The following is an 11,466-nucleotide window of genomic DNA, read 5'->3' as shown; positions in this document are numbered from 1 at the left end:
GGCTCTGAGGTTCATAACCAACTGTAAACCCCTCACACACCATTGCACGCTTTACTCTTTAGTCAACTGGACATCACTATCAATTTCACTATTTCAATGACGATTGTTATGATTTATTTGACTGTTTCCTCTGTGTTTAGTGTCCTGTCTGTCTGTAACTTTGTGTGGTACTGTTACCATCTGATCAGGTCTCTCTTGAGACTGAGACCCTGTGTCTCAATGAGATTGTACCTGTATAAATAAAGGCTAATAATAATTAGATTTTGATAATGTTTTTTTCATAACTTAAAAAAACACTATTGCTAGGAGACAGATGTTGACATTATTATATTAGGTAAAGAATGCCGAGCTCTTCAGTGAAACATGCTGCAAAGATCACTCACCTCCTTGCACTTGTGCAACTTCCTAATTCTCTAAATAATTCATACAAGTTCTCTGAAAAAGGAACCTCCCTTCTAACGAACTTGACTTCAACTTCACATCTTACATCCATCTGAAAAACAGATGTTTTGATATTGTCTGTTTGATTCGATGCAATTTAAATCAATCATCATATATTTGCAAATTTTGAAAGGAACGCAAATATGAGAAATAGTCATTGTTTGACACTGCTCTTTAGTAATCAGTTAATTAAAAATATTTACAAAATAAAACAGCAAATTGTTGTTACCATTTATTTGAACACTGTGTGGCCCCCCTCTTGCTTGGACCACGCCCCTTTTCAAACGCAACCTTGATTTTGATCTCAACTACAGAGACCTCAGTGTTAGTTTTCTCTACAGTAGGAGTCTCCAGGAGCACATTTTGCCACGATGACACACACACAGACTCCCAAAGTGAAAAAGGTACCAGCATCACTTTAGTGGCTGATAAAAGTACACTTACAAATGCAAACTTTACACATGTTTAGGACCAAACCACCTTTACACTATGGCTTAAACTGGCAGTAAACACATTTAAACACAAACTACAGGCTAGAGGAGATAAGGGAGAGAGTGATGGTTAGTCACTCTTGGTGTCAGTGTCTTTAATTAAATGATATCTTGGAACCACTTGTCAAGTAACCTCACCTGACACTCCTTTGAGGGGTTACAGCCACCACAGAGGGAGGAACAGAAAACACTGTCCGCTGCCCCACCTCCTGCTCAGAGTTACAACAGATGAACACGCTGCCATCTAGTGTTAGTTAACAGATATTTCCTCCTTTATCAGAGTTGTTGGAAATTAAGGGTGGTGGAAAAACGATTCCTGTAAGAATCAAGTTTCTTATCTTCTAAGAGTCTGAAACTTCCCAAAAATCTGATATTGCCACTGATGGACGGTAAACCTACACACCAAATCCGAATTGTGTCAAGGATTATTGTTCAACCAGGCCTCTAGATTACTGAACATGTAGTGGATGGACTTCAGGCCTACCTGGATTGGGTAGAGAAGATCCATGTCGAGTGGGTCCAGATAGGCCGAGTAAAGAATCCAGACGTCCCACAGTCTGTGCTGAAGGTGGAGGATGGAGACCAAAATATATATCAATATGAAATATATGAATTTTAACAACTGCAAGATTACCTTTAATATATATAAAAGTATTTGCTACCATTAATGCAGCAAGTAATGTTGCCTTAAGTATTTTATCCAAAAGACGTAATTCAAATCTAAGATAATATGTTGAACATAAACTATGAGCACAAGTGTTTTAAATATAATACATTAACTATTCAAGTGTCAAACAAGTTGACCATTTATCATCAACTTCTCAATCCAGATGTATTGATCAGTCTGTAGATCTGAAACAGCAACATTTCAGTTAATTATGTGAGATATTAGTATTCAGTATTAAGTTTAAGAATATTGTTGTTTTTATAGTAACTGTAACAGGAGAGAAGTGGAACTGTATACAATTATTTATAATAAAAAAAGTACACTTCATTTTCCTTCCTCATTTTCACGTCTTGCAGGCTGTTTTAAACAGCAGCACAACTTCACTTCTCTACACATCCTTCGTCCATCTGTCGAGAGACCACAAGAGAATGTAAGTCACTTCTTATATGACACATATGGAATCATCAAAATTGTGCAACAAGTGTGGAAGGAGAGTGGAGGCGGGGTTGCGCAGAGAGTGTGAGAGATAAGAGATGCCAACAATGCCAAGGCTTTGTGGAAGAAGCGGGTTATGTAGTGCGACAAACTCGATATAAACGGAATTGTCTAATATTATATCTTGTCTGAAAATATACCGATACACTGCAGCCCTAACCGGTATTACCGTTTTGTTGAACATCTCATTACCAAAGTTTCATCAAAGCCTGGCAAGTATGCAAATAATTTATTTTAAATGAGTAATGATTCATGTAATTGTTCAATTCAAATAAAACAAAAACCCTGCTCTAAAAATCATTGTTAAAGAGATGAAATGCACTAAACATGAATCGTTTCATGTGTAATCTCCAGAGTTTCGGCCTCCTGACACACAGAGATGGCTCCAGCTCTGGCGCTCCTTTTCATTTGCTCTCTGCTGCAAGGTGAGTTGAAGTTCATTCACATTTGGATCAAACTTATTGTAAAAATTATTTTAAAACTCTAACTACGCAATGTTAGTCAAGCATTCACACCACAGTACAATAGTATCTGTAATACACGCTGCAGCAAATAAAGAATGGAGCTACAAAAGTGTTGTGATGCCTTTTTCTTAAAACTTTAATTTAATGGGTGAAAATGTGTTATTTTAATCTAATCCAGAAGAAAACACTGTGGGTACAAAGCAGAATCAGTACAGTTATTCTAAGAATAAGGAATAGTGCAAACATTTTAGCAAGGCAACCAAACTGTTAAAATTCCTCATTATTGTAAAGTAGTATTCACATGTTCACATTTGTTTCTTGTGTTTCAGGTGCCCTGTGTGGAGACTTTAGGGTCACTATGCCAAAGACTATAGAGGTTCTTAGTGGATCCTGTGTGAACATCCCCTGCTCCTTTGACATATCGGACACCTTGAAAGCAGAATTGACTTCTCAATGTAAAGCACTATGGAAAAACCATCAAAACAAAGTTCTGTTCAACAGCAGTAATCCACAACAGAGCACAATAAAAGGAAGCTTGACAGGAGACTTGACAAAAAAAGACTGCACCACAACCCTGAATAACATGCAACCTGCTCACAGCAATAGATATCACTTCAGACTGCAATGCAGCGATAAACTGAAACACAATTTTTTGTTATCAATCTTGAATATTTCAGTCAAAGGTTGGTTCTAAAGTCCCTTTACTTACATTTCATTAATCTCCCTCGTAGAACTGATTTGACATGTTTACATTTTGCAAATAGTATAAAGAAAGGAGAGGAATGATTTTATTTATTTTGTGACTGCTTCATGTGTACCTTCCTAACAGCTGATCCTCCCAGGCCGACTCTGACTCCGTCCACACTGAAGGTGAAGGAGGGAGCCTCAGTGAGTTTGGTGTGCTCTGCTCCAGCTCCCTGTTGGTCTCATCCTCCGAACCTGACATGGACCTCCGGCCTGGGAGACAGTCGGGAGACGCTGCTGGAGGATCAGGACAAAAATAAGGTCAAGACCTCTGTTGTGAACTTCACCGCTTCTCACCACCATCATGGAAAGACAATCTTCTGTACGGCCACCTACAACAAACAAAATGGGAACAGCGACTCAGCTGTTAGCAAAAGTTTAACAGCTGATATTTCATGTGAGTTCATTTGTCCTCTGCTGAAATTCATTATATTTATAGAGGTTTTAATTTAATTGAGGTTTTCTCTTTTCTTTCTTGACTTAGTTTGAATCAGTGCTGAAACAATTAGTCTGTTATCCCATTTGTCAAATGACAGGAATGTCAAAACATTTGATATGGGATTAATGCTTTTAATGCGATTAATTAGTTACTTTCCTATTCTCAAAAAATGAAGATTTGCTGCTTATTTTCTCCTTTATACAAATGTAAATGTAATGTCTTTGGGTTTTTGACTGTTGGTCGGACAACAAGTCATTTGAAGACATCGCCTCAGCCTCTGGCAAACTGTGATGGGCATTAATCACAGATTTATTTTCCTAAATGATTATTCATAAAAGTAATCAACAGATTAATTGATAATGAAAATGATTATTAGCTCTAACTCCAGTTTAAAAGTCAAATCTGTCACTTTGGGAAACAAACTCCAACCTCTAAGCAAAAATGCTCCAAACTGAGTGAAGAATTGCATACTGTTACATTAATGATGCCTTGTAAATAATCAGTATTTTAATAATGTAAGTGAACTTCTTTAAAATATAGGATCTAAAAGCTGCATATTAAGTTTCTTAATTCTTAATTTACTTCAAGAAATCATAATCTGCAAAGTGACAACCGCTCTCATAAATGTAGTGGAAAGGACAATATTTGGCTTTAAAACATGTACTTTAAAATGATACGTTAATGCAGCACTGACATAAATGTTCTTATTTATTTACCACGTCTGTTTAAATGTTAGATTAGAATTTCAACATTTGGCAACATAACCTCTAAAATCATGTTCATGCATTTTAATTGTCAAATTAACTAGTTTATTCTTCAAAACTGTCAGGTCAGTAAATGGAATTTATTAAAACAATTCTACTATTAAGTTATTATTTTTTAGCTATTTAATGTTTCATTTAGGTTTTCACAAAGCTCTTTATTTGATCTAATTATTTATTAAAATCATTTAGACATTTTGTTAATTAATCTCTTACTGAAGACTAAATGTGGCGTTCTATCAATGAATACATTTCTATTTAAATAACATATACATTATACAGAGAGGTGTTTCCGATATTTAGTCGACCCTCTGAAGGGGTGCACAAAACAGCATGGAACTGGTCACTTGATCACAGGTCCATGTCAAGACAACACGTGACAAAATTAAATAACAGACATAATGTTGTGATTTCCTATATCCACAGATGAACCTGTGACTGTGACCCTGATACAGGAAAAGGAACCAGTAATGGAGGGTGGCAGTGTCACCGTGGAGTGTGCTGCTAATAGTAACCCACAACCACACAAGTACACATGGCTCAAAAGACAGAAGGGTCTGATCAACAAAATAAATTCAACTGAGAGAAGAAAGCCCTTCCACAACATCACGCGAGACACTTCTCTCTCCTGCATCGCTTACAATGACATTGGCACAGGGAAGTCCGACTGGTTGGATCTGGAAGTTCAATGTAATGACCTTCTATTTCATTCACATTAAGGAGTTGCTCTGCTGGTAACACCACCAGTAAAGTTTTACAATTTCCGTATTTAGATCGTAGCACACAATCCGTATTATTCGTAAATTATCGAGTTGCCAAATTGTCATGCAAAACTCCAAGTGCTGAGGGAGATCTTTGAAAGCCCCAGAGCAACTTAATTGGCTCTTTAGTGAGACTGTTTCAATCTATACCAACGTGGAGGAGAAGCCTAAAAAATAGAAATGAACATCTAAAATGTGCATGAAAACTGTGCCATTAAATCTGCTAAAGAATATTGTGGACTTGTATTGAAATCTCCAGGACAACTAGGTTACTAAATGGACATGGTGGTGACATTGTTCAACATGATCAACATTTTTAGAAACAGTAATAACTCCGTAGGTAATAGCTATAGGCAATCAAAAGCACCCTCACCAAAATACAATATAGGCCTACAACTAAATCAAGCACCAAGTAACGTTACTCACCAGACAGAAAGAGACTCAATGCCTGTTGATAGCGTGTGGAACAACATATAAAATAAGCTTTACTTACCATTAAAATAACTCTGGATGCTAAGTGTCAGGGTTGAATCCCATTAGTGCACCTGCGTAGGTCTGTTGCTGAAGGTTGCTATGGCGACGTCTGAGCACTAGCTAGCTAGCTAGCTAGCCTAATGTTATTTTACTTATTGGCAACCAAAAACGTATTAACGTATGTTACGTTTGAATAAACGAACAGGGTGACGCCGTAAAAGCACTTAGTGTGGCGTTCTATCAATGAATACATTTCTATTTAAATAACATATACATTATACAGAGAGGTGTTTCCGATATTTAGTCGACCCTCTGAAGGGGTGCACAAAACAGCATGGAACTGGTCACTTGATCACAGGTCCATGTCAAGACAACACGTGACAAAATTAAATAACAGACATAATGTTGTGATTTCCTATATCCACAGATGAACCTGTGACTGTGACCCTGATACAGGAAAAGGAACCAGTAATGGAGGGTGGCAGTGTCACCGTGGAGTGTGCTGCTAATAGTAACCCACAACCACACAAGTACACATGGCTCAAAAGACAGAAGGGTCTGATCAACAAAATAAATTCAACTGAGAGAAGAAAGCCCTTCCACAACATCACGCGAGACACTTCTCTCTCCTGCATCGCTTACAATGACATTGGCACAGGGAAGTCCGACTGGTTGGATCTGGAAGTTCAATGTAATGACCTTCTATTTCATTCACATTAAGGAGTTGCTCTGCTGGTAACACCACCAGTAAAGTTTTACAATTTCCGTATTTAGATCGTAGCACACAATCCGTATTATTCGTAAATTATCGAGTTGCCAAATTGTCATGCAAAACTCCAAGTGCTGAGGGAGATCTTTGAAAGCCCCAGAGCAACTTAATTGGCTCTTTAGTGAGACTGTTTCAATCTATACCAACGTGGAGGAGAAGCCTAAAAAATAGAAATGAACATCTAAAATGTGCATGAAAACTGTGCCATTAAATCTGCTAAAGAATATTGTGGACTTGTATTGAAATCTCCAGGACAACTAGGTTACTAAATGGACATGGTGGTGACATTGTTCAACATGATCAACATTTTTAGAAACAGTAATAACTCCGTAGCTAATAGCTATAGGCAATCAAAAGCACCCTCACCAAAATACAATATAGGCCTACAACTAAATCAAGCACCAAGTAACGTTACTCACCAGACAGAAAGAGACTCAATGCCTGTTGATAGCGTGTGGAACAACATATAAAATAAGCTTTACTTACCATTAAAATAACTCTGGATGCTAAGTGTCAGGGTTGAATCCCATTAGTGCACCTGCGTAGGTCTGTTGCTGAAGGTTGCTATGGCGACGTCTGAGCACTAGCTAGCTAGCTAGCTAGCCTAATGTTATTTTACTTATTGGCAACCAAAAACGTATTAACGTATGTTACGTTTGAATAAACGAACAGGGTGACGCCGTAAAAGCACTTAGTGTGGCGTTCTATCAATAAATACATTTCTATTTAAATAACATATACATTATACAGAGAGGTGTTTCCGATATTTAGTCGACCCTCTGAAGGGGTGCACAAAACAGCATGGAACTGGTCACTTGATCACAGGTCCATGTCAAGACAACACGTGACAAAATTAAATAACAGACATAATGTTGTGATTTCCTATATCCACAGATGAACCTGTGACTGTGACCCTGATACAGGAAAAGGAACCAGTAATGGAGGGTGGCAGTGTCACCGTGGAGTGTGCTGCTAATAGTAACCCACAACCACACAAGTACACATGGCTCAAAAGACAGAAGGGTCTGATCAACAAAATAAATTCAACTGAGAGAAGAAAGCCCTTCCACAACATCACGCGAGACACTTCTCTCTCCTGCATCGCTTACAATGACATTGGCACAGGGAAGTCCGACTGGTTGGATCTGGAAGTTCAATGTAATGACCTTCTATTTCATTCACATTAAGGAGTTGCTCTGCTGGTAACACCACCAGTAAAGTTTTACAATTTCCGTATTTAGATCGTAGCACACAATCCGTATTATTCGTAAATTATCGAGTTGCCAAATTGTCATGCAAAACTCCAAGTGCTGAGGGAGATCTTTGAAAGCCCCAGAGCAACTTAATTGGCTCTTTAGTGAGACTGTTTCAATCTATACCAACGTGGAGGAGAAGCCTAAAAAATAGAAATGAACATCTAAAATGTGCATGAAAACTGTGCCATTAAATCTGCTAAAGAATATTGTGGACTTGTATTGAAATCTCCAGGACAACTAGGTTACTAAATGGACATGGTGGTGACATTGTTCAACATGATCAACATTTTTAGAAACAGTAATAACTCCGTAGCTAATAGCTATAGGCAATCAAAAGCACCCTCACCAAAATACAATATAGGCCTACAACTAAATCAAGCACCAAGTAACGTTACTCACCAGACAGAAAGAGACTCAATGCCTGTTGATAGCGTGTGGAACAACATATAAAATAAGCTTTACTTACCATTAAAATAACTCTGGATGCTAAGTGTCAGGGTTGAATCCCATTAGTGCACCTGCGTAGGTCTGTTGCTGAAGGTTGCTATGGCGACGTCTGAGCACTAGCTAGCTAGCTAGCTAGCCTAATGTTATTTTACTTATTGGCAACCAAAAACGTATTAACGTATGTTACGTTTGAATAAACGAACAGGGTGACGCCGTAAAAGCACTTAGTGTGGCGTTCTATCAATAAATACATTTCTATTTAAATAACATATACATTATACAGAGAGGTGTTTCCGATATTTAGTCGACCCTCTGAAGGGGTGCACAAAACAGCATGGAACTGGTCACTTGATCGCAGGTCCATATCAAGACAACACGTGACAAAATTAAATAAATTCATAGACAAATAAGTAAATATGCTACGAGTTAACTTACAGGTAAGAAGCTAACCCTGGGTTAAAATGGCTACAAACTTTTAATGTATTCCTGTTGTAACAGGACATGTATTGAGCACAATAAAGCTCCCCCAACATTCCAATATATAGAAAATAATGGACTTGTAATAATGGGCTTTTCCTCATGACAGTCTACACTCACAACATTTCAGTTATTATTTTTTTATCAGTAAATCTTGTCATTCATTTTTGCAAACTTGATCATACGCAACTTCCCTTGACTCTTAACTCTTCTGTTTTCTCTACATACATTGAAGTTGCTCCACACATCCTGCCAACATCTGACTGCACCAAATCTGCAGCCCAGATAAACTGTTCCTGCAAGACTGCTGGGAACCCCTCTCCCACTTTACAGTGGTATTTGGATGAGTTACCTGTCAATCACTCTGACAAGTTTGCCATCAGCTATGAGCCTCTGAATGACACAGGTTTTAGGAGCATCATCATTGTGAATCAACCGCAGGAGAGAGCCGTGTCCACCGTGGTCTGCCGCAGTTCCAACTCCCTGGGATCTGCCAGCCAACGTTATTATGTTCACAGCCTTTCACCAAGTCAAGGTCTGTCTTGTGTGTACGGATTGTAAATGTTATTGGTTACTGGAAGGCGTCAGGATTTCTATAAAATTCTTGTGAACATGAAAGACTATTATTAAGCTAATGACTCCCTATATAGACACTGTAGTGGAGACCGGGTCTGGTTAAAACACTGTCTGATCTGTTTTTATCAAGTGTTGCCTTAATTATTATCTCAAATAGAGAATCAGAAATAACCCAGAAAACTATTTTCTTGAAGTAGTTATGTGATTGAACACAGCAAGCTAGTAGCAGTGTGTGTGTGTGTGTGTGTGTGTGTGTGTGTGTGTGTGTGTGTGTGTGTGTGTGTGTGTGTGTGAGTTGATGGGAGTATCTGAGGTGTTAAAAACACCCAATTTTCTGCTATATAACATATTTAGCATGTCACTTTTAAAATGACTCAAATCAAATTTAGACTATAGAATATAGCACTTTGAGTTTTGTTTACGCAAATGAAAAGTGCGCTTATAAATAAAATGTATTATTATTATAAATTTGATAATGGATAAAGTAGTGATAACATTTTTACATGACTCTCTGAATTCTGTACATCCAAACTTTTACCAGAATAATTATCTTGTCTGGATTCTGTATCCTATTCTTTCATTGTCCGTTGTATGTTTCAGATCGAGTGACGTTGCCAGTCTTCATCACCACAGTTTCCGCTCTACTAGTACTAGTATGTGCTCTTCTGTTTGTCATCAGGTAGGATATCAGCTCCAGACACCAAAGTGTTCAAACTACCCCTACACAGAAGAGTTATTGTTTCACTAACTTTTAACAGCCAGGCAACAAGTTCTTTTCATCAAATTGCCACAGCAAAATGTACTTTTATTAACACTGATAGTTTGCCGTTTATAAACAAAACAATGCAGACTGTAAGATGATGTCTGCCTTTGTATCTGTACTCTGTTTTATTTCACTTCAAAAACTCATTAAATGCTGATTGCCTGACTTCTTCTTTTACTGCGAACTGATAATCAACCTAATATGATCCACTTTTGTTAAAGTCTTTGTTATGAAAGTTACAACAGAGTTTAAATCCATTTCCATGAGATTATTTTCACTCCTGCTACTTTACTTTCTCTGCAATCAACGGTTTCATCCTGTTGATTTATACATTTAAAAAATCTAATTTACACATGCAATTGTAAGATAAATGTTGTACTGCATTTTCCAGGGCTCAGAAGACAGGCCATAACCCTTCGAAGAGTCAATGCACAGGTGACACCAGTGCAGTTACTATGAGCCAACTTCTAACAAGTGGAAAGGGAAATGAGGTACTTTGAGTTGGAGCCAGGCAGTGTTCTACTCTATGTAATTAAACAGGATAAGCAGACCACTGATTATTTTCTATTTAATTGTATAGGTACCAAACACAACAGAAGAGGACATATATGTCAACACCAATACACTGATGCAGGCAGATGTCACCTTTCCTACAGCTGTCTCTGAGCCAAACATCACCGACTTGTCAACATCAGGAACAGACAATGCAGAAGAAGCAGGTAAAAGCTCAGAGAAGAAGAATGAGAAAGACACGGATAGGATTTACTCTATTGTGAAATGGAAGCCTAAGAGCAAGAGGAGTACAGAAAACTCTGTAGACATGCATCAGCCTGGCAGCTCCTTTCTGGAGGAGTGATGCAAGGTCAGAGGCATGTGCTGAAGTTTTGTGATCAACACAATGGAGATGGGAAGTCTACAGGACATGGAGGCAAGAGATGTGGAGAAGGAAGTGGAAAGTGAATATGCCCAGGTTACATTTAAAGACAAGAATGCTATACACATATTCTATAATGCTGTGTCAAGTTTGGAAATTAATTTGCATAATGTCTTGCTCTCTTGTATGCATGTTTTCTTGTTTGTCAGCTCTGACACGGAGATTTTGATTAATTTCCTTCTTTGTTTTTAAGTTCATTGTGTTTAAGACCTAGACAGGTTTCACAGTCACTGAAGGCTTTTTTCCCCCCATTTTAAGTGCATACTAATAATAATAATAATAATAATAATAATAATAATAATGAACAATTTTCACAATTGTAAATGCATACAAATATAAAATACTATATATATATATTCACATTTATTTTTATTCATAAAAGGATGTTGGCATGTGTATATTGAGGCCCTGCTGTTAACATGTATTTGGCAGTGTGGAATATTTTATTAGTTATAGCCTATTATTTTTAACATTTACTTTTTGTTTATACTGAACTGGCTGTACACA

At 37.6% G+C, this 11,466-nt stretch overlaps 1 protein-coding gene across 1 annotated transcript; it reads left to right on the top strand.

Annotated features, from left to right (window-relative positions):
• The first annotated feature begins 1,977 nt into the window (after positions 1 to 1,977).
• Positions 1,978 to 11,258, top strand: LOC115021239 (myelin-associated glycoprotein-like). The gene is made up of 9 exons (XM_029451511.1): positions 1,978 to 2,029; positions 2,449 to 2,519; positions 2,888 to 3,241; positions 3,388 to 3,699; positions 4,929 to 5,192; positions 8,922 to 9,221; positions 9,863 to 9,941; positions 10,417 to 10,516; positions 10,606 to 11,258. Exons 2-9 carry the CDS (start codon positions 2,474 to 2,476, stop codon positions 10,879 to 10,881), a joined length of 1,731 nt encoding a protein of 576 aa, XP_029307371.1. The 5' UTR covers positions 1,978 to 2,029; positions 2,449 to 2,473; the 3' UTR covers positions 10,882 to 11,258.
• Positions 11,259 to 11,466: the final 208 nt, after the last annotated feature.

Source organism: Cottoperca gobio, chromosome 16, assembly GCF_900634415.1.
Source record: "Cottoperca gobio chromosome 16, fCotGob3.1, whole genome shotgun sequence".
Lineage (NCBI taxonomy): Eukaryota > Metazoa > Chordata > Actinopteri > Perciformes > Bovichtidae > Cottoperca > Cottoperca gobio.
The sequence above is the reverse complement of the archived record's forward strand: the minus strand, read 5'-3'. Positions and strand labels throughout refer to the sequence as shown.

What these genes read in the sequence shown, in the direction of transcription:
- LOC115021239 (XM_029451511.1), top strand. Translation starts at nt 2,474, where the DNA reads ATGGCTCCAGCTCTGGCGCTCCTTTTCATTTGCTCTCTGCTGCAAG. An exon ending in TTTAACAGCTGATATTTCAT is followed by an intron (nt 3,700 to 4,928) that starts GTGAGTTCATTT and finishes CTATATCCACAG; the next exon opens with ATGAACCTGTGACTGTGACC. An exon ending in CAGCCTTTCACCAAGTCAAG is followed by an intron (nt 9,222 to 9,862) that starts GTCTGTCTTGTG and finishes TGTATGTTTCAG; the next exon opens with ATCGAGTGACGTTGCCAGTC.